This window comes from Culex pipiens, chromosome 2 (assembly GCF_016801865.2).
Source record: "Culex pipiens pallens isolate TS chromosome 2, TS_CPP_V2, whole genome shotgun sequence".
Taxonomy (NCBI): domain Eukaryota; kingdom Metazoa; phylum Arthropoda; class Insecta; order Diptera; family Culicidae; genus Culex; species Culex pipiens.
Genome location: NC_068938.1, coordinates 180302200 through 180326142, shown reverse-complemented (window position 1 = coordinate 180326142; position 23943 = coordinate 180302200). Strand labels below are relative to the sequence as shown.

The 23943-nt window shown below is 35.6% G+C and overlaps 1 protein-coding gene across 2 annotated transcripts in view; it reads right to left on the bottom strand.

Annotated features, from left to right (window-relative positions):
* Nucleotides 1-23943, bottom strand: part of LOC120420263 (neurogenic protein mastermind) — a 232366-nt gene that overhangs the window by 142271 nt on the left and 66152 nt on the right. For both annotated transcript variants that reach the window (XM_052707597.1, XM_039583259.2), the window contains one exon: nt 11600-12433. In XM_052707597.1, the coding sequence (XP_052563557.1) occupies nt 11600-12103 (504 nt within the window). In that variant the 5' untranslated portion in view covers nt 12104-12433. The remainder of the gene's footprint in view (nt 1-11599; nt 12434-23943) is intronic.

The window sequence follows — 23943 nt, the reverse complement described above, 5'->3', positions numbered from 1 at the left end:
AACCTCACAGCAAACGGAGGGCCGGGGAAAAAAGCAAAAACCAAGTGTAAAGTTTTATGACTTTTTGAAATTGAGAAAGAAAAAAGCCCTCGCGCGCACAGGCACAACCTCGGCGAGTAACAGCGAGCTTTTTTTTACAACTTTAACCAAACCAACCAGGCATGAAAAAGAGGAGAGTAGAAAAAAAATCTAACAGCAAAAAAAAACCCCGAGAGATGACTGTGAAGCAACAACCCCGCGTCGTAATTGTACCCTTGCTGGTCGTCGTCGGATCGGTAGTTCAGGGCGGCAGGGAAGGCAGACAGTTTGGACTCGCTGTTGAATGAACTTTCCGAAAGCTTGGAGTCGGTTGCTGGGCTGAGATAAGATTTTGGTTTTGTTTTGTGTTTAGTTAAAATTTATTACTGAAACCCCTTAACATGTAATACCTTCCCAATTTTAAATTCAAAATCTTAAAAAAATATAACTGACAAATATATGAAGTAAAAAAAACCAAAAGGTACACAGGTAACAATTTTCATATTATTTTTTGAAATAAATGAATAAACAACAACAACAATATCAATGGTCAATGCTCAAAAATAGTTTTTCCCAAAATCCAATGTCGTCAACGATGATATTATCGACGTCGCCTCAGGATTGTTTCCTTAAATAAGTCTGAATCAAACCAATAAAAAAAACTTCTAAAAATTAAAGTGCTCTATTCCAGTAATTCTATTTCATTCTATTAATGAGAAAACCGAAACTGAAGTTATTCCGGCTATTCCACTTTTTAATATTGCAAGCTATCGGACATAATTGCGAATATTTTATGCTTATTTGACAATTTTTCTACATCTAACCTGATTTTTTTTTGTGAATCCATAGAACAAAAAATCTAATCTAACTTCATTTTCTATTTAGAATGTTTATGATATAAGAAGCAATTCGTGATAAATAACTCAAACATTTTAAAATTTTATATTGGACAATTTTGCAATTATGGACAGTTAGTGCGTGTCGAAGGAAGCCAATTTTGCAAGGTTGTTTACGATCGGACTCTCGAAAAAATTCAAAATGCATCTGAAAAGGCTTTAAAAATGCAACAAAATGAAGGGTGAAGGCATTCCAATTGTTTAAATCTAAAGGGAGTTATTGGCAGTATAGTGAAGAAAAAGCACCATTTTCAAACTCTTATTAAAAAAAATGTTCTATCTAGATATCAACTCGATTCTACCTTACCAACTCTCTGCGAAATCGACCGATTTCAATCATTTTTATTTATTGTATTTTTTGTAAGTAAAGTAAATCTTTCCCAATTCCTGAGGGGAACACCATTGAAGAGTATCGGGGCCGGCATTTACAAAGCAGATTCAGCGGCAGTTTCATTCTCAACTCAATGTTAACATGTTAAGGTAAATGTTAACATTCCATAGGTCGCCTCCCTAAGGTGTCGTGATAAGGTCAAGTTTGTGACGATACACTACCTTCCCTTTACTAAGCAATCGATTCCAGAAGGGAAAAATTCACCAGTTTTGTTGGTCCGAGCCGGGATTTGAACCCCGATCTACCGCTTTCGAGGCGGAAGCGTTACCACTGGGCTACGTGGCTCGGTCTTTGTATTTTTTGGCTTGGCTCAAACTTTGTGGGGACCTGCCCTATGACCAAAGAAGCTACTTTGTGTCATTGGTTCACACAAACAAGTCTCCATACAATTTTGACAATTCAAACAGCTGTAACTTTTGAGTGAATTTTCTGATCAATTTGGTGTCTTCGGCAAAGTTATTCCCTGGGCTGTATTACACACTCATCAAAAGATGAAGACATGGTATCTCCCGTGTTGGATTATTGTTCCGGATGAGGGTCTAACACAACCAGACCAAACAGTGGGATAAGCGTTGGGGAGCCTTCCGGTGGTGGGGCGTCCTCCAAATGCTAATGCTAATGCTAATTTGGTGTCTTCGACAAAGTTGTAGGTATTGTTGAGGACTATTGAGAAAAAATAGGTACACGGAAAAAATGCAGTTTTTATAATCAGCTTTTTTCCCAAAATACATATTTTTTGATTTTCGAGATTTTTTTATATGTTTTAGAGGACAAAAACCCACAACTTTTGAGCCATAGAGAAACACGGTCAAAAATCTGCACCAAGTTATAAATTTTTGAAAAATAGTGTTTTTTTCAAAAAAAATCGAATTTTTATGCAAAAACAAATTTGACGTAATTTTTTATGTAAAATTGAATTTCCAATCGAAAAGTACTTTACAAATTTTTTGATAAAGGGCTCTGTTTTGAAGATATAGCCACCGAATGTTTGATTTTAACGAAATATTTGCAGTTTTTTTTTAAAATAGTAACCATGAGTGATCATTTCTAAAAATATTTTTTTTTGAAAAGTTCAGAAAATTTTCTAAGAAATTGTCTAGGAAACATTGAAGATTGGACCTCGGGTTGCTGAGATACAGCGGTTTAAAGAAAAAGAAACATAAAAATTGAAGTTTTCTAAGTCTCACCAAAACAACCCGCCATTTTCTAATGTCGATATCTCCGCAACTAATGGTCCGATTTTCAATGTTAAAACATGAAACATTCGTGAAATTATTCCGATCTTTTCGAAAAAAAATATTTTGAAAAAAATAAACCAAGACTAACATTTTAAAAGGTCCAAACATTGAATATTACGCCCATTTGAAATGCTATATGGAAATCGATATCGACATTAGAAAAGGGTGGGTTGTTTGAGTGAGATTTAGACTGCAGGGCGACCACTCAAAATCCATTTTCAAATTCCCGACTTTTTCCCGACTTTTTTCCAGACTTTTCCAGAATGCTCAAATAATAGGCATTTCTTATCTAAAGAATGATTTCGAAAAAAAAAACTTTCTATAAGAACAGTCAATATTAACCAGCGAAAAAAAAATCACAATGTATTTTAAAAAAATCCGGATATAGGCATTTTTTGTAAATACAAAAACTAAACAATAAATAAAACAAACACTTCAAAAATGGAATTTTACTATTATGATTCAGAGTAGAAACACAAACAATTAGTCTTTGAAAAAAATATTCGAAAGTTTAACAATACTTATAACTTCCATGTTATTTTTTAAATTGACAAACTTATAGTTTTTGATACTTCGTTTCAACTGAAAGTGACAAAAAGTTAAAGATAACTGAACTTAAAATAGCGTTCCTATTTTTTCAAAACTGCATCATCATTTTAAATCAAAGAATCATTGCAACATAACTGCTGTTATTATTTATTCAAAGGATTTAGAAAAATGTCAAGGAATTCAAAAAAAATGTTTTTGACAAGTTCCCTTTTTAATTTTGTAATTTTTGATATTAAATTTTCTAATCAATTTTAATTTATCTAGTGGTCAGTATTTAACTGTTTTTTTTTCAATGAAAATTAAGTTTGATATGATTTTATGTTTTCCCACTTATTTTAAGCAAAATAATTGAAGAAACATTTTTTTTAAACAATTTTGCAATAACTAAAAATTTCTTGGATTATATATTTTGCAATTTCAATATTTTCTTTATGTTTCCAAAACGTAAAAAAGTTTTTCAATTTTGGATTTTATTCGATATTTAAGTTTTCCGAAAACTGAAAATCAAGCTTTATCTATTTACCCATACTCACAAAAAAAAGTTCAAGGGCAACTTTTGAAAAAAAAAAATATTTTTAATTACTGAATAAATTTAGTTGAACATTTAAAAATATTCACCAAAAAAAGCATTGACAAACTCAAGTTGGAATCTGTTACCAAATATCCAATTATGTGACAAAATGAAATAGAATCATAATTCTAAGCCGGCCATTAGGCTCTATTTTTATATTAGTTTTTCATTAACTTTACCTCTTGTTTGATGAACAAAAATTAAAGCGATCATTTGATTCATAAAATATATTATGAAAATCTGTGTCAAAGGCTCCAATATTCATTAAGATTTTGAATGCCTTTAACAGCTTTTCTATACTCAAATATATTGAAATAGTGAAAAAAAAAACCTTAAATTTAAAGTAAGTTACTAAAGCAGAAATGAGTGAATTCAATTTGAATATTTTACAAAATATTACAAAATTATTCAAGAGTTTAAAAATAATTTTCAATCAAGTATGCTCAAAATTCCCGACTTTTTCCCGACTTTCCCGATTTCCCGACTTGAGTGGCCACCCTGTAACTTAGAAAACTTAGATTTCCTTTTTCTTTAAGCCGCTATATCTCAGCAATCAGAGGTCCAATCTTCAATGTCTCTTAGACAATTTCATAGCAAAATTTCTGAACTTTTCGAAAAAAATATTTTTAGGAATGGTCACTCATGGTCACTATTTTTAAAAATTAAAAAAATGCAAATATTTCGCTAAAATCTAATTTTTGGTATATCTTGAAAACAAAGCCCTTTATCAAAAAATCTGTAGAGTACTTTTCGATTGGAAATTCAATTTTACATTAAAAAATTACGTCAAATTTTTTTTAGCATAAAATTTCGATTTTTTCCAAAAATCACTATTTTTTCAAAAAATTATAGCTCGGCGGCAGATTTTTCGACCAATTTTCTCTATGACTCAAAAGTTGCGGATTTTTGTTCTCTAAAACATATACAAAAATCTCGAAAATCAAAAAAATACGCATTTTGGGAAATTGTGTTTTTGTGAAAACAAAGTTGATCAAAAATCCGCAATGTTTTTCCGTGTACCTATTTTTTTCTCAATAGTCCTCAACAATTCCTACAACTTTGCCGAAGACACCAAATTGATCAGCAAATTCACTCAAAAGTTACAGCTGTTTGAATATTTACGTACCATTTTTGTATGGACAGCAGCCAAAATTGTATGGAGACATGTATGGGTGAACCAATGATACAAAATAGCTTCTTTGGTCATAGGGAAGGTCCCCAGAAAATTTGAGCCAAATCAAAAAATACAAATAAAATCATTTTTTTTTTGAAACTATTAGAAAAGTTTCCGTCGATTTTATCTAAAAATATGCATGCCAATCAACAACTCCCTCATTCCTTACCAAAGGATTGACCTTTAAAGCCTTAACCACAACACAACCTTGAACCATTCCGTTATTTTTAAAACCACTCTCATGTTTCCGCAAATTTTCTAGGATTTTTCCTACCTTAACCGGAAAATACCGGCACTTTAAAAGGAAAAAACTCTAAACATAAACACACAATTTGTTGCCACTTTCCACATCTTATTCTTCTTCCTCGACGACAACAGAGTACACAACATACACGTACCCCGATTTTAAAATAGCTCCACGCAAGACACAAATTAATAATCGCTATTCTTGGGGAAACTCGCACTCTCTCTCTCTCTCTCGCTCAATGGCGAAGTTCCACTTCCTCACTTCCACTTGGGGCTGAGTTTTCCCGAGTTTTCCCAAGAATTTCCAAACGGAGACGGTGTGTGTGTGTGTGTTAGGGGAAGATAAGGGAAGCTTATGATGGGGAAAGACTAGGAAGAAGCAGGAAGGGGGTGATTCCATCATTGACGTCATTCGCCAGAGGTTTTCGGTCTCTTTTTTCTTGGCGAGCGTTTTCGAAGGAAAGCCACAGACAACTGGATGACGAAAAATTTTATTTTCTGTCAAATTTCAAGTTTCTTTTTCAAGATTGAAAATAACACTTTCTTAATTCAATTTCAATGTCATTTACTCTAAACAATCAAGATTGATCCACTTGTCTGTGAGGCAGCAATCTCACCTCAGACATTCAAGCGTGTTCGTTTGCCAATCGCACATACACACCTGACTGAGCCGGCAAAGGTGAAATTCAGTTAGACCCGGGAAACAAACAGGTCGCTGGTAAAGATCCAGCACCATTCAGGCAGCCCAGGATTTTGAGCCAAAATTTGACGAAAGTTTGTCAGCCGCTGTTGATCTGAATTGGCTCGAGATGTAATCGCAAGAAACGGACCGATTCTGAAATTGGTTCAACTTTTGGAGAAGGGAAGGATTGTTTTTGACGTCAGTGACTCGATGGCGGGGAATCGATTAAACGGGAAGGTTTTGTTTGCTGGAATTGAGCCAGGTTTCGAATGTTAGGGGATGCTGCCAAAGATAGACTCTGGCTGGTCAACAATATTGACAGTGGGCTTTTTGAGCTGGAAAATATCAGGTTTAGTATCGAGAATTGTTTGCTTCACTTGGAAATGTTTTTCTCCATTTTTCACTATTCACACAAATTTGGGGGCTGTCCATAGTAAAGTGCTATGAAAACATTCGATATTCGAGAAGGTGTTTTAAGCAAAGTTGAAGGTTATGATTAGGACTGTTCACAAAAAATAATTGCAGTAAAATGTAGATGCATAATTGAATTCTAAAACCGAAAATTTCTCTTGTAAAATGTTGATAAAGTGTTTTTGGGTAATATATACGATAATATATCGTTATCGTTATTTCGAAAGTTTTATCGGCGATAATCTTATCGCAGATAATGGACGAAAACTCATTTTCAAAATCGTTCTAAAATCAACTTAATTCAACCATATCATGTTAATTTGTAATGCTTTCACTTAATTTTTTTTATTGTGGCAAAGATAAATATGCATTAAAAGTTATTCACAAAATACCGTATTTTTTGAAAGTACTCAAAATTTCATAATTTGCAATATGGGTGTCAAACGAAGCAGAATTCTGCATGCATTTTCACTTCATTAGAGTTTTTGTTTTGTTAAAGACTTAAATTTTCACAAAATGCCGTATTTTTCAAAAAAAATCAAATTTTAAAATTTGTGATGTGGTTATAAAAAAGCTACATTTCGAGACGACGATTTGTCTGACCACGCCTTCCGGCGGACAGGGAAGTAAATGTTGGCCCCGGTCTAGCCTAGAGGTTAGGTCGTTAGCTCAGTCCAGGTGTAGTAGTCGTCTCCCTGAGTCCTGTCTGGTGGAGTCGCTGGTAGGCAGTTGGACTAAGGTCGTCAGTTCGAATCCCGGGGTGGATGGAAGCTTACACAGAAAAAAATCAATTCTCGAAACCGTGAAGTCAGTTCACGATTATGAGAACCACGAAGGAATATATTCACGTTTATGGTGCAAATGCACCATACTCATGAATAAATTCCTTCGTGGATCTCACATTCGTGAAGTTAATTCACGATTACGGGAATTGATTTTTTCTGTGTAGGTGTAAAAAGAGTTTTGCAATTGCCTCAACAATCAAGCCTTCGGACACCTAGTTTCGAGTAGGAATCTCACAATCGAAAACGCCAAGGCAATGCTGTAGAGCTAATAATTTGATTTGATTTGAGAGTTCGTTTTGCAAAATACTAAAATTTTCACAAAATACCGTATTTTTCGAAAATGCTCAGATTTTCAAAATTTGCTATATGGCCCAAGTAACATTTTAGGCTTTATCAAAGCTGTCACAACCGCTATAAAACCTATCAGCCAAAACCAACATTAAAACCCCTTAGTCGTAACAAACTCCCCAGAACCTTGATAAACCCCACTTAAAACCCAAAAGGACCTCCGCAAAAGGTTGTTACGGCCTATTTATAAAACCTACATAGGAGTTCAAGGCGCTACAACTCAATCCTAACAACATCCTCAAAGCCTTGATAAAACCTTTGTTAAAACCTAGTCAGGAGTTATGGAAAAATGACATTTCATACGACTTCGAACGTCTTATGCCAAATAGGTTTTATTTTGGCAAAAATAAGTTTTCGTCTTGCTAAATGAAATTATGGAGATGGTTGTCAAAAATGGCGATGATAAATAATAGATATAAGAGGTAATCCAAATAATTTGAAAGCTTATTTCTCGCAATTGATGGCTTAAATTCAGCTGCGGTTGAAATTTTATTGATAAATGTAGGGAGCCAAAAAAAATCAACTCGCTTCATCAAAAATCAATATTTTGTAATCATAGTGTTTAATGTTAAAAAATATTTTATTGTAATTCTTTGAAAAAATGTTCAAAATATTTTTAAACATCTATCGCTATATTAATCATACCAGAAATTCGGCATAAATGTGTGTTTTCATCAAATTTAAACCAAATTTTTCAGTTTTCTATTTTTCAATCAAGATGGCGGTCAATTATATTCAATCAGAGCACGCGTTTAGCGCCATATTTATGCACTGCTATTTGGCCGCGATAAATGCTCTTTTAGGAGCTTATGGTTTTAAGTGAGCTTTTTACATGCCTAATGGCACTTGACAGCTACAACACCCTAGGTTTTAACAAAGCATGCGATAAAACCGTTTGGCATGGCATTGCCATCTGGTTTTCAAAAAAACTTTCATAAAACCTTTTTGAAAGCCAGTCGGCTTTTATTTCCACCCGGTTTTATGTCCGAGGCATAAAACCCTGTTAGAACCTATTAATTAGCTCTTGCTTGTTGGTTGCGGTGAATGCCCAAATAAAACTATTAAGCAATCAAGATGCTACAATAAAACCTCAATGAAACTTGATGGTGGCTAGTTGGTTTAAAAATGTTACTTGGGGGGTATCAAACGAAGTGATATTTTGATTGCATTTTCACTTTATTACAGTGTTATTTTTTTAAATGCGGTGCAAAATTGTATAAAAAGCTAACAAAATTTTAATGTATGTTTGAAACATGCAAAATTTGGCTCCGTTCGTTACGCATATTTAGAAAATTTAAATATTTTCGAAAAAAAAAACAGAATTGAATTAGAAAAGCATGTAAAATTTCATTTCGTTTGAAATCCATATTGCAAATTTTGAAAATTAAAAAAAAAATGAAAAGGAATACACAATTTCGCTTCGTTTAGTAACGATATTGCAAAAAAAAAAAAAATATTTTCAGTACATATTTCGTGATTTCTACTTGAGGATGCAAAATTTAAAAAAATTGGGCCTAAATTTAGAAAATTAGGTAATTTTATATTTAAGACCCCCGACTTTGATTAAACCTGAGGAACAAAACCTTAATAATAAAATTTATACTTTTCTTACTTGTTTTGTCAGAAAAAAGTGAAGAAATGTGAAAACCGTTAAAAATGTTAATCATTCTTAAAATTATTTGAAATTTGTTGTATCTAAACTTATAATAAATATACTTTTTTCGAAAAGCAAATTTGATTTTTATTTTAAATTAAGTCTTTTTTTTTAGAGGAAATCCATACGTTTCAAACGTGTGTAGTGTAGCAGGGTTAAACAATCGCAAACGAGACCAATAAAAGCTATTTAAAGTTTGTGTCCTTAATTTTCCTTTCAAAATTGTCAATTACACTCCGTACTCAAACTCAACCCACTTCAACGAATCATTTTTGCCGTAAACTTTACGCAGTAGGCCTGGCCGCTTTAACGTTTCTGATGTTTCAATGCATTCTAATCCAATGGCGTACTACAAATGCGCACTAATAAATGACAAGATTAAGGCTAGGTGTGAGGTAGGGTAGGGTAGTCATCAATGAGACACTTTTGGTTTTCAACTTTCAACGATTTTTCTAATTTTTTCATCAGCATGTTTTAATGAGCTTTTAGTTGCATTATCATTCTTTTAATGTGTTCTAACATTGACAAAAATATGAGATCGATCCGACATCTACAGCCAGAGTTATTCAACTGTCTCATTGTAGACGCACTTGGCAGGAACAATGAGACAGGTGGGTAACAATGAGACACTCTACGAAAATCAACATTTTTCTAGCAAAACATCATGTTTTTGTATTGTTCCATTGCAGGTGACTTGCCTTGAACATTTTAGAGCAATTTTGCCAACATGAAACTTTTAATAACAAAAGTTACACTAAAAAGTATTTCAATTTTGTAAAATCCATATATTAATACCAAATAACTTTGTATTTTTGGTTTAATGAAGTTTAAACTCTACAAATATGCCAAAAATCACTTTTAATTCATGTTTTGAAAGATTTCCATCGATTTCGAAAAGTTTATTGAAGAAAAATCAAAGTGTCTCATTGTTACCCATGGGCTGAAATGAGTGGGGAACAATGAGACAGCCCTGGATTCTGAGTATATTCTAAATTTTGACCAAATCTAATGAAAGGACATTGTAGCCCAACTTAATCCCTATGGAACGTCGAAAGAAATTTGAAGAAATATTAGTTTTGGTGTAAATGGCAGCCTACGAGCGAAAAAGTAATTTTTGTCCATAATTTACTTTTACACCCCAGAATCAAACATTTATGAATAACTTTTCAAGGGAGCGTCCATAACCAAAGCCACTAATATGGCAGACGTGTATCCAGTAGACACACCTTTCCCCCAAATATGAGCCTGATTGGTTGAAACTACGACTTGTGAGAGCCATTTTATCATTGTTCCCCGTGTCTCATTGATGACTACTCTACCCTAACCTAAGGCTTTCTCCAGGATCCCTTCGGAAGATTGGCTGTGCTAGGGTTTGAAGAGTACATATTAGATAAGATTAGATTAGATTAGACTAGATTAAATTAGATTCGATTCAATCTCCTTTTTAAAATTGTAAAAAAAAATCAGCAAACAAAAAATATCATTTCAAAATTGTAAAATCAACAGTAAAATATTTATTGTAAATTAAAAAAAAGATAATTTTTGCGTTTATTTTAATGCAAAACAATTTCCATAATTACACTTAACCCCGGGTGGGTTAACTTTTTTGTTTGACACTTTTTTAGTTTGTACCCCGTTGGTTGGTGACGAACTGTCACTTTTTACACGACGCTCACGCACACTATCAAAACAAGCGTTTGGTTGTTTGTGTGAGCTCCGTGTAAAACGGGTGTCAAACTAAAAAGTGACCCCGTTCGTTTGACAACAGTTGGTGTCAAACCATCGGGGTTTGATTGTAAACATGTTATAAATAGTATAACAATTTTGCTAATTTGATAAACTTTTAACTCGAATTCCCTTTTATCAAACTTCCCAAAATATAACATAACAAAACCATTCGTTGAACCACTTCACCCAAAGCCCCTCTCTTATCAGCAAAATTCGCCCTAAAAACGTGCGTCGAGCTGTAATCCCTCTCCACAGCGCGCACTGCTTTCGGCCGGGTGGGGTCCGCAAAACATAATAAATTATCAACAAAACTCAGAAACCCTCGTGGCGTAATTTCACTCACTCGCGCGCAAGCGGGAACTTGCTCGCGCACTTGCTTTGCGCGATAAGCAGTCGCGACGTTGAATCCCGACGCGCGGCCATAAAAAAAAATCAGCAAAGTTGGGCTATTTACGCGCCGCGACGACGACGCCGGGGCGAAGAAGTCAGTGACTTGGTTGAAGGACTGGACGGCGAAGCCGTCGTCGTCATCGTAGTCGGCGGGAATTCCCCCCGACTAGGTTGGTTCTTGAAGTTTGAGCGAAGTGGTCTACTTTGATTTGGGTTGGCAAGGCTCTTTGGAGAATTTTAATCGAAACATCAATACAATTCAGTGAACGACCTATTTTGTTGATAACAAGGCCGGAGAACGGTTGCATGATTCTAGATGATCATAATTTTCAATTTCATGAAGTTTGACACGCCGCATGATAGAATTTCTTGAATACTTTGGTAATGTCCGCTGGAGGCCACTGGGAACCTGTTCTGGAGGGGCCATGTTTGATCGGATAACGTCGGCATGACTTGAGATTGATTTAGATAGATTTTGAAGGTATCCGGGAACCCGATCCGGATTGATTGCTACTCACCACATGAACACTGCTCTGCAGATTCCCAGCGATCGTCGTCTGCTGACTCGCCTGCTGCGTCGGCAGCTCCGACTGCTTCTTCTCGGCCTTCTTCCTCTTATTCTTCGCGTCAAACAGTTTCTTCTGCAGTGCACTGGTTTCGTTGCCCTGCTGTTCACAAACCGCGTTGAACGTCTGCTCAAACCGCGGCGTACAGTCCGTCTGTCTCCGTCTGTAAGTTTCGATCCTTCGCTTTAACCTGTCAAACACGGCTTGCCGCTTCGCCGGGATGAGTTCGCCTTGCTGTTGTTGCTGAACCTGCTGCTGTTGCTGTAGATGCAGATGCTGGCTGTTGATCAGCTGCATTTGCTGTTGCTGCTGCAGGCTCAGCTGTTGGTTCTGCTGGTGTTGCTGCTGCTGCAGATGGTGTTGCTGAGCTTGCTGTTGTTGCTGCTGCAGGTGGAGACTGTTCAGGTGATTGGCCTGATTGGCACCCGGAAATACTGGCAGACCTCCCGCATCCATACAGACGTCCGACTGGGACTTGTGGTAGCACGCGTCAAAGCTGCGTGTCCCACAAATGCTGACAGGTTCCCCAAAGCCCCACTTCTTCCGTTTTGCTTCTTCACACCGCCGACAGGTTCACCGCTGTTCTTCCTTTGCCGCGTTGCTTCATGCTTCTTGTTGTTGTCACACCCCAAATCACAGCAGGATCGCACTCAATCACTCATTTCTCTATCGAGAATCACTTCACTCATCACTCATCGCGCGCGCGAAACTCTCATCCGCGATGACACTTGACGCTTTTGATTTCCTTTTGCTTCGTGGTTGTTCCCGTCACGATTCGTTCATTTCCTGGAAGAAGAGCAAGAAAAAGAGTGACGATTAATGACTGTTTTTGCGATCGGTAAACAAAGGTGTCAATAGCGGTCGTGCTCAAGACACTTCCGGTTCTGTTTGTTTCCGAGAAATGTGCGCTGATGGAATCGTTAATCTGGAGATTTTGAGATATTGGACGCGGATGTTGATTGATTAGATGGCTCGAGCTTGGAAATGGAATTGATTTATAAGCTATTTGATGTAAAGTTAAATTTCAATCGCGGGAATAAATAAACGAAGCTTAACGGTAGTTAAGGCATTACAAATGCCTTGGTTTAGCTTACTGTTGAAACTGTAGAAATCACGTTAAGTTATCAACATAAAGTTAGCATTTGTTTTTTTCTCATGAGCAGGGATGCCAGGTTGCCAGATAAATCTGGAATTGGCAGATTTTTTAAGAGCCAATTTGAAAAAAAAATTCTATTTCTTCTTTACATTGTTTTGTTGATGTATTTTGTTTATTTTGTGAATCAATAATGTATAAAGAGTGAAAATACACTGTTTTTGAACACAAAATTGCTTTTTACTTTGAGAAAAGTGGCTTGCCAGATTTTTTCCAGTTTTTTTGCCAGATTTTTTCTGTTCAGATCTGGTAACCCTGCTCATGAGTACTAATCGATTTTCTACACATTACATTGCTTTATTTTGATTTTAATACAGTTTTTTTATGGTTTTATGGAAAATATGGTTTTAGAAGTTTCACTAAAATTTACTTCAATTTCTACACTGTAAAAAGAAGTTGAATTTTGGAAGGTTAAAAAAGTGATAGCTGAAAATTGTCTCATTTTCGATGTTATTTTATCTCAATTAATGTAAAATAAATGAAATGACAAATTTTAATTCTCACAATTTTCTGATACAAAATCTGTCCACATTTCCAGAAGTATTTTTTCACTTGGCAGTGTGGCCAGGACATCAATCATGATGGCTTTTCTTATTATTTCAAATCTTAGTAAGCATTAATTTTGGAAGAGAAACAATGCGTAAAAAAAGTAAATTCAACAGAAACTGTTAAAAAATCACTGAAAAAATCCTTATGTACATTAATACATTTTGTTGATAAAAAAGTCTGTCATTTTAAATAATTTAAATAATAATTAAAATAACAAATAGTGCAAAAATACCTCAAAGTCAGGTATTATTCAACCTTGGAAAAATTAAACTTTTATTTTGCTGAGTATTTTTGATAGCAATTTTTTATTTTGCAATAAAAAAAACCTACAAATTTCAATTTTGTTTTGAATTATTATGGTAAGTGTTGCCAGATTATTAAACTGCATAGCTTGAAGGTTCTTAAAAATCTCTTCAATTGTGTAACCAAGTCATTTGTGAAATTGCCATTTAAAAACTCATTTGCATTTTTAATTATCAAAACATGTTTGAAAATATTAAAATTCAACAGAAAGTTTAACAGGAAACTACACCAGTTCTTGATGTAAGATTACACATTTTGTTTGACGCAAAATCTTCCACTATTTCCAGATGTAATATTACCATATTATTTTTCTGTTTCGACTTAAAATTTTCCAAAAAAGTGCAGTGATGCCAGACCATTTATGTTTTATCATTAATGATAAAAACAACCAAAATAATATTTCAGAAAAGGCAGTTCTGGAAGAAATTTATAGTCAAATTTACTCCATCCGGTAATAACATTAAAATTACGAAATCTTAAACAGTGTTACCAGATCATCAAATGTTCTGACTGATTGAAAATGTGATTAAACTGCCCGTTTAACGAAATATATAATGTTGGATTTGAATCTGGATTTGAATATCATTTTTAAACAGAAAAAATGGTTCTTTTCTAAGGACATTGTTTTTACAACAGTGTTGCCAGGTACACAAAGTTTTAAGACTTGTTGGAAATGAAAAAGATTGACAGATTTTTCTATCTCGGGTTAATATGAGTTTTTATTTTAAATTTCACGCGATGTCTTATTATAGTGTTGCCAGGAATACAAATGGCATGGCTTATCGAAATGTTTATTTAAACATTTTTGTGAAGAATAAGACGAATGAATTTCATTTATATGAGCTCAATTCTTTGCATTATCATTGCAACTATTTGCCTGATTTTCAAAGTCTAAAAATGAAATTGAAGAGAATTTTATCAGAAAATTAATTTAAAATAATTTCAGAACACCTAATTAAATAATCAAAATATACTTATTCTCAGAACGGTACACATTTAAAGATTTTTGGATGACATTTTCAATGTTTAAAAAAAACAAGATTATTATTTCCAAAAATCCGTTTCTTTGCGAAGAAATATTTTTTTTCATTACCTTAAAAATAAGGTTTTTTGGTCACCCGAAAAATATCAATTAATTTTATTAATTTAAAAATATTGTGTTTTGAAAAAATTATGTTATATAAGGTTTTTTTTTGAGTGTATCTATTATATATGAAATGTCCTCATCTTTGCTCAAGAAACCAAATCGATCATAAAATTCCATCCCTGAGTATAGACTTTCGAAAAAAAAATGCAAATAATTCTTGTATGGTGACATGGAGGACAATGCCCTTTTTGGCCATCGGGAAGCCTTCCCAACCAAGGTTCAGAAAATTCAGATTTTACAAATAAAATCCATTTTCGGTTTTCATGAAGGACTTCTCATTTACTGAATTTTCGAAATTTGGAAGAAATAAACAATTTGAAAAAGTCTGCGTTACAGATGTTTGATATTTTTTTCTGTATATCTGGCAACAAAACATCAAAAGGTGTCTTTTTCGTCAAAATCGTATGAAGGTTCCTCAAAATAATAAACTTCTCTGGTCTATGAGAAGTCAAAAATGGAAAAAAAACGTTGTTTGGATTCACTGAGAATTGCTTATCTATCTTAGAAAGTTTAACTTTCAGAAAGAACAAAAAAATGTTTTAAAATTTCTAATAATAAAGTGTTTACGTGGAATATGGATGCCCCCTAAGCCGTGATGCCGAGCCTCGATGAATTATTTTGATTAAATATAACTCGACTAAAATTGCTCTACTGAATAAATTCCATTCATCAACAAATTAATCATGGCTGTTCTTACAATGCATTGCCATGATGTCACCATGCTCAACGAGTTCGGAGATTTCCCAACTGATCGCGCTGATCGCGCAATTTTTCGAAACATGACACCCGCTCTCTGCCAGATCTCCGATCCAGCGCGAGATCGCGGGAAATCGTGACATTGTTTACACACCGAGTCCTGCCTGCACTTGAACGACGGAATATCTGTATCGAGAATTGAGCTGACTGATGAAGTTTTTGTTTTAATTTTGAAAAATCGTTAGCAGAAAAAAAAAGAAAAGTAAACAAACAGTTTGAAAACAATAAAATTTTACGTTTCCTGATGACAGTGTTGCCAAATCGATCGAATATTTTATCTTAAAAAAAAAGCAAGAGAGGTTGCATGATTTTTCGAAGCAAAAAAAGCCCAAACTTCCTTCGAAACCAAGCCAACAAACTGTGAAAAACGTCAGCAAACTAGTTTCGTCACGAAATAAACCACCAGAAAGGTGGCAGGGACTTTTTGCCTTCCTCACCTTACTGAGGAAAGGCTATAAAATCACTCAAAAAATGAACTTCTTAATATGACCACCTAGACCCACCTTCACGTATACATATCGACTCAGAATCATGTTCTGAGCAAATGTCTGTGTGGATGTGTGTAGGTGGGTGGACAAAAAATTGTCACTCGATTATCTCCGGATTGACTTTACGGATTTTGACCGTTATGGTCTCATTCGATCCGTCTTGGGGTCCCATAAGTCTCTATTTAAAATCAGCAAGTTTAGTTAAGTACATCAAAAGTTATGCTAAAAAAACGATTTTGACTACATTTCAGAAGATTGTAAAAAGGGTGGTTTTTGTAAGAAACCCCGTCTTGCTATACATTTTTAGAAAGGTATTGAAAAGACCTTTCCAACGAGACCAAAACAATGTAGATCTGACAACCCTATCAAAAGTTATAAGCACTTAAGTGTTATTTACCCACTTTTTTGAGGCCGGATCTCATATATTTTGATGAAAACGTTGTCCGGATCTAGCATGCGACCCATCGTTAGATGAGTAATCAAAAGACCTTTCCAACGAGCTCAAAACATTGAGGATCTGACAACCCTATCAAAAGTTATAAGCACTTAAGTGTTGCTTATCCACTTTTTTTAGGCCGGATCTCATATATTTTGATGAAAACGTTGTCCGTATCTAGCATGCGACCCATCGTTAGATGGGTAATCAAAAGACCTTTCCAACGAGCTCAAAACATTGAGGATCTGACAACCCTATCAAAAGTTATTAGCACTTAAGTGTTGCTTATCCACTTTTTTTTAGGCCGGATCTCATATATTTTGATGAAAACGTTGTCCGGATCTAGTATGCGACCCATCGTTAGATAGGTAATCAAAAGAACTTTCTAACGAGCCCAAAACATTGAAGATCTGACAACCCTATCAAAAGTTAAAAGCACTTAAGTGTTGTTTATACACCTTTTTGAGGCCGGATCTCATATATTTTGAGGAAAACGTTGTCCGGATCTAGCATGCGACCCATCGTTAGATGGGTAATCAAAAGACCTCTCCAACGAGCCCAAAACATTGAGAATCTGACAATTCTATCAAAAGTTATAAGCACTTAAGTGTTGCTTATCCACTTTTTTGAGGCCGTGTTACAGTCCACTCTCTGGCTGTCAATCTTCTCGATATCAATATTGCTCCATCTATCGATGAATTCTTCAGTCCCTTCAAACTGCATACTTCGATTGGCTTTATTCCTCGATATTTTCTCTTGCTTGAAGGATCTCTTCCTCGACGGTCCCTTGGATTCTGTTTGCTTTAAAAATCTCTTCCGGTTGTCAATAATTTCACTTTCTCATGGCTTGCATAGACAATTTTCTTGGCGAAACGAAGCTATGAAGGGTGTTTGACATTAGTTTGTTTTCAAGGGGAAAACCACTCCGCTCATTGCCCTCGAGTAGGCTGTGCCCTGAATTTGCCCAAACGTGCCCGAAGGTGCCCGATTGAGCCGTGAAACGTTTTGGAAATAAATAAGTTTTGGGCGATGCTAAGCAACCCTCATTGCAACTTTGTTTACAATTTTTCGCAGAGTTGTCGTTTTGTGTACTGCGAAAGACATTTTCGCAACAAAAATTAGCCTGAGCAACAATAAGCGCCATCGACGACAGTTCCGAGCATCGGCTGATCGAGATCTTGCCGGAAGTGGTAGCCGTAGAGCAAAACTGAAGCAAACTTCGTCTATGGTTTCCAGCAGCAGGTCAAAACGTCGGAACTGTTGCTTTCCAGCAGGTTATGTTCTTCTGGAAGCTATTGAGGTGCGCACCGGGCCGGTTCATTTTGTTGCTGGTTGCTGCCTGAAGCTAAAGGATAAAAATAAATTGTTCGAGGTTGATCTAGCCAGGATCAGTCGATCAGGAGAGATAGCCCCACACCAACGGAACAACTACGACAGTATAGACGATAATACCAATGTGTCATCCTGAACCGGAGAAGAGCGGAACGAAAGTGAAACAAGGATGTACTGGTAGACGTGGACTGGAAGCCGTTTTCTATGTGCGGTTTAAGTGCATTCAAGAAATGTGTATTACGTATTTTATTAGCAAAATATTATAATTAAATATAATGATTTATTTCAAAATCAAAAAGTGTTTTTTTTACCTTTACAAATGAGGTCGCATAACACCTTCGCATCCCAGTACTGGGTTGCCAGAATCTCAAAAACATCGATCGATCACGAGCAATATAAAAATAGCTTCCTGCTGATTCAGTATGGCTTTTATTAATTCATGAAGCTTCTCCCTACCGGCCAGCAACTTAAGTTTCGAGATATATTATCTGGATGTGATCGGTGGTCTACCAGCACCAACGTGGCCTTGGACGATCTCTAGAAGTGTTCTCTTCCGGCTTGAAGACCGCGTCAACTGACATGACCAGCGCCACGAGTTGTTGGTTCTCTGGATGGATCAATCTGAAACACTCGGATCATAATTAGACCTATTTTTGATTACATATGTTTTTTTCACGTTTGTGAGCAACACAAATCACCATCTCTGAACAAAAGTCTCAGTTAGACTTCCGAATCATTCTTTTTCAAAACAAAATGTTGAACTTAAACTGAAGTCGTACTTTAAAATCTGATTGCAATCATTTATTTCAACCAGTTTATATAACTGTCAAAGTCTAGGTCAAAGTTAGAATCAAAGGTGCCCGTGATTGAGCCTGAAGGTGCCTGAGACGTGCCCTAAGGTGCCCGAAGTGAGCCTTGGGCTCTTTGATCAGAGTGGTTTTCCCCTTGTTTGTTTTTGTTTGCTGGACGTTGCCATGATTCTCTCCCATAGCTGGGTACCAAGAAAAACATATTTTCAATCGAGTCTTCATTTTGCATCGTTCTGTAAACTGATGATTCTCTTCCTCGACGGTCCCTTGGATATTGACAACCAGAGAGTCGACTGTATTTGCAATTAAGTTTTCATAATCCTGTTTGTTAAAGCCTGATCTCGAATATTTTGGTTAAAATGGTAGATGGATCCATTATGCGACCCGTCATTGGATTATTACAAAAACTTCACCGCCGTCATCGTCGGCCTGGATTTCTAACGTTTCCCCCAAATTGACTTAATGCACGGGCTGATTCTCTCAGTTTTTTTCTCGCAAACGACATTTTCTTTGAACAAAAATGAAACTCAGAATTACTAGGTTTTTTTTTCAGTATGAAGTTTATTTTTGAATATTGATTTAATCCGGGAGTTCCATCATTCAATCTTTCTTGAAAACCGTTAGTTTGAGAACTGGAATAATCTAAGTCATCGTCTCGTAGCCGCAGTACCACCCAGTTCCGTCTAAACCCAGTTGCTGCTCAGCTAGTTCTTTAGGTTCTGATTGCACTCCGCCACCAGCAAGAGGTTGTCCACTTAGAGCAGATCGTCGTCGACTTGGTTCCGAACGCCATCCAGTAGCTCACTATCGAACTGGTCCTGTTCCAGTTCGTGGGCATTTTTCCATCGGTGCAAGAATGATATAGAGCCCTCGTAATGATTGCCACCTTCTCTGGCTCTGGCTGGCGCCTCTCACTTCCGTCGGATGCAATCCGGGTCAACAACGACAACGACGGTGGTGATCTACTGCCAAGAACCCGTGCCAACCCGAACAAGTTCGTTAAAAAACATGGACCGGTAAAGGTCGATTGCTTAAACGGCAGCCACCAGTGGGCACCGGAGCCGCACAGCTTTGTGAGTGACATCGTTCCCGCAAAAAGTGTAGTACAACACCTGAAAGAGGAAGAAAATAGGAAAATTGAGTGATCCCTTTTCCCAACCAAATAACTCTCAAAACTCACCAAAAAACTGCGAGCGATCAGTTCCAGCTGGTAACGCACTCGGGAACCAGAAGCAATGAGCTATTTTGCACAACGGTCCAGAAATTCATAAAATTCTGAAAAATTCACTTTATCTGATCGAGACATGACCAACAATATGAACTGCAGTGGAGTGCGAAGATTGTTTTGACAGTTTTCTGATGGAGAAAACAAACAACACTCGACGAGGGGAGCGTGGATGGAAAATAGTGTGGTAGGGTGTGTAACCGGGTGATCTGTCGGAGTGGTCGGAGTCGTAGAATTATAAATACAGACAAAACAATGTAAATGGGTCAATGTCGGGAAATGTGAATTTCAGAAATTGTTGCCTTCCTCACTTTACTGAGGGAAGGCTATATTGCGGATTTCAGAGATTTTTAGACAATCGTGCAATTTGTGGAAAGCTCTCCAACAAAGTGCACACCTCAAACTACAGCAGAAAAAAACTATCCAAGACACACACCCTATTTTGAAACTGTTCTAAAGTGGTCGAAAGTAACAAAGCTCAGTCGAGACACGCACCACTCTAGGCAAGAGGGGGGGGAGAAGGGGTAGGTTTTCAAGAGTGCAAATATTTGGTGAGCAGATATTATTTGCAAGGGTGGAGAATTTGGTGCAAAGTGTGCAATACAATCACTCGAAAAATGAACAATCATGCGACCCATCCTTGAATGCATAATTAAAAGACCTATACAACGCGTCCAAAAGATAAAACAGAGAAAAGGAATTTGTAAGTTGGACTTTTATTTTACCACTAAAACTGTAAAAATGTGAGGAAGGCATCAACCACCTTACGGTGGATTAAGTAACGTTTTTTAATGTAAGTTGCACCTTAATTTGTGTGAGTATACAAATAATAAAAAAAATACACTACCAAAACTCAATGCACAATGAAAGAGGTAAAAAGAAACAACAAAGCAAAACTAAAAAAAAAAATGAGGTTCAAGTAGAACAGTCAACCGTAATGTTGTGGTGCGGCCAACCGGCCCCGGTTGTCCGGAGCCCCGCAAATAATCGCATAAATGACACTCCACACTGTCTTCGTCGCAGTTGGCGGCGCGCGATTTTACACCTCTTGCGGGAGGCACCGTGAAAAAAAATCTGCATGAAATTTCATTTAATTTTTAAAGATTTCCAAAAAACATTTAATTTTGCAAGAAAATTTTAAATTTATCAAAAGTCATTTTTATTCTGAACTTTTCAAATGTGCTGCTGACAATCGCGCCCCCTCGCAAAAGCTTTTATAACCTCACTTTGGGTGGATGTTACTTAACCAACGCCAACAACAACAACAGCTGACAACACCACCCTCGTTTGCAATGTTGTAGTACGAGAGAATCATGCATTGCTAAATATGCCTCTTTTGGGACGGTTGGTGGAGCGCGGCTGATGAGCGAGAAAACGTTGCTACTCCTACTTGTTAGGTTCGAAAAGAGCTGGCAAACAATTATCAATTAGAGAAGTTTAATTGTCGGTTTCCTTATTAAAAAGTGCGTGTGAGCAAGTTGAGAAAATCTTTAGATCTTTATTTACAAAATAAAAAGAAGAAGATTATTTTTTAATAAATCGCTTGATATATCGCCCAAATGGCAACACTGCTTGGTCAAATTTGGCGGTAAGGCGATTTATCTAGCTGTCAAAAAATAGTTAGCATGAAAAGTGTTACGTGGAAAATTTCAGGAAAGTTACAGCTCGACCTTTTTCCGACCAAATTTCAAATTCGATCAAATAACGCTTTAAATTGCATTTAAAGCAGAAAATTTACTAAGAAAACTACGCTTACGTGCCAACTTTCAGCAAAAAAAAATCACAAAATCCTAAAAAAAATCCTATTTGGCGAAAAAAAATAAAAAAAGATCAATTGTTCACAAAATTTCATTTCAATAAAACATAAACTTAAACACAGTGCATTTCTAGAGTATTTTTTTAAGTCCGATAAACCAAATATGTTATTGCTTTTTGGGTGTTTTTAAAAGTGCTTTTAACTAAGGGTGTTCATAAACAACCCAAAAAACAAAAAAATCTTAATTTGGTTTATTGGACTTTTCAAATAAAAGCTCTATTTTTTTTTTAAATTCTGATAAATAATTTAAAGTAAGAATAAAAAAGCGACTCGTCCAATTTGTTTTATTTTTAATTTTTTTTTTTTTTGAAATGCTTGCAATTTATAATAATTTATTTAAAAAAACGTGAACTTTTTCGTGATAAACATTAGAAAATTCTAATCCATTTCAAAATCGCACACTGTAAAAAAAGTTGCGGGTAAAATTTTTCCCAAATTAAAATAAATTATTCCATTAACCAAATTTACATAATGTACCGCAAAGACAATAATTGCTTAGAAAAAAAAAATCACGACACGTTTTATAATCGACCAACATAAAAAAAAAACATTTTTATTTATGCTTGCTTTATTATTCCTCCATAATAATTTATTTTCTCAAAATGTTACGACATTTCTTAAATGATTCATATTGTTTATTTTGAATTCGATTTTGATTTAACCAAACTGTTAAGCAAAATGGAAACAATTTAAATTTCCAGATGTTTTCAAAATTGGACCGATAAAAGAATTACCTAGAAATGCTCAGAATTTGTTTGCACTCCTAAAATTAAATGCAAATCCCAATAATTTTTCAAAATTAATAAAAATTAGTATATTTTCGAAATTGCTTAGACAATTTTTTTTTTAACAATAAGTTTTCTCTTTGGCAGCTTAATCTTAGAGAACCATAGTTTACCTAATCGTAAAATGTCGTCTTTTTTATTGTGTCCAGGGATGCCAGATTGTCAGATAAACCAGGGAATGATGCCAGATTTTTTATGAGTTAGCCAAATAAAGATAAATAATTATTTGGAACTGTATTTGAATGAGCGAATCCAAATTCGCTAATTGGAACGCCTTACAGCTGTCAAAGACTTGAAACCACGTGTCCGGAAATTGTAAAACAATGGTGTTGAAACGTCAACATCAGTTTGACAACTGGTTTTGACGCTTGAGTGCTTTTTAATTCGAATACGTTCGAATAAGCGAGCGAAATTCGAATGAACGAATCCACTGTGTACTTGGCTAGATTTTTTTGACCTGGCAACCTTGATTGTATCCTTAAAATTTAATTTAATTTAAATTTAATTTAGATCAAAGCTCAGATTTTTGTGTTCTCAGCGAACAAGCTTATTTTTCTAAGCGCAATAACACATTGAACCACCAAAAAGAGTGCATTATGTGGTTTTTTAAATCAATTTAAAAAAAAAACAACACCACAGCCTTTCTTGACAGAAAGTGACCAGAAATCAAGCAAAACAATGTAAATGTGCAAATGTAAATTTTTAAACAACCGTCTATCCTGCGCTTTCCAAATTTAAACATTAACTAACGTGAGCAGGATAGACTGTTTTCTACAAATCCACATCGGCTCATTTGCATTGTTTTGCTTGAAATGAATTCAAAATGGATTTTTTACTACTGTATAAAAAAACGTCGAAGGTCCTACACTGAGTAAAACTTACACAGCTCAACGAAGTGTTCTACACATGATCTGGCCCTGCTGTACAGAGCACTCAAATATCAATCACAAAACACTTGAAATTTCGGTGATTGGCCATGAAATAATGTCAATAGCCAAACACTTGAATTTTAAATGGTGTTGAAAAAAAAGTACGTCAAGCGATTTACAGGTTCTCGCTTGCTAGTCGTGCACGCTACCACTGCGCCGGCCGGCCAGTTGAAGATGGGAGTGTTTTTTGTGCTATTGGTTCTTGCCTCGCTTCTAGCCTTCGATGAAAGTCGCGCAAAAATCAATCAGTGAAACACATTAAATTCATGTGGATAATCACGTTGACTTTGAATAGTGCCTGTTTTGGGTAGATCTTAAGATCATTTTCAAGTGTTTTGCTCATCACTTTGAATAGTTCAAGAAGGTGGGACAAATTCATGAGCAAAACAATTGAAAAGCTTGAGCCACCCGAATGAAAATAGCATGTTAAAAAATACCAAAAAGTCAACCGCCCAAACACTTGCATTTGATAGTGGTTTGGATTGATGTTGAAACACAAACCAATTAGATCTACGATGTGACTTTATTCAATCATTCAAGTGTTTGGGCACTTGAATAAAAAGTGTGG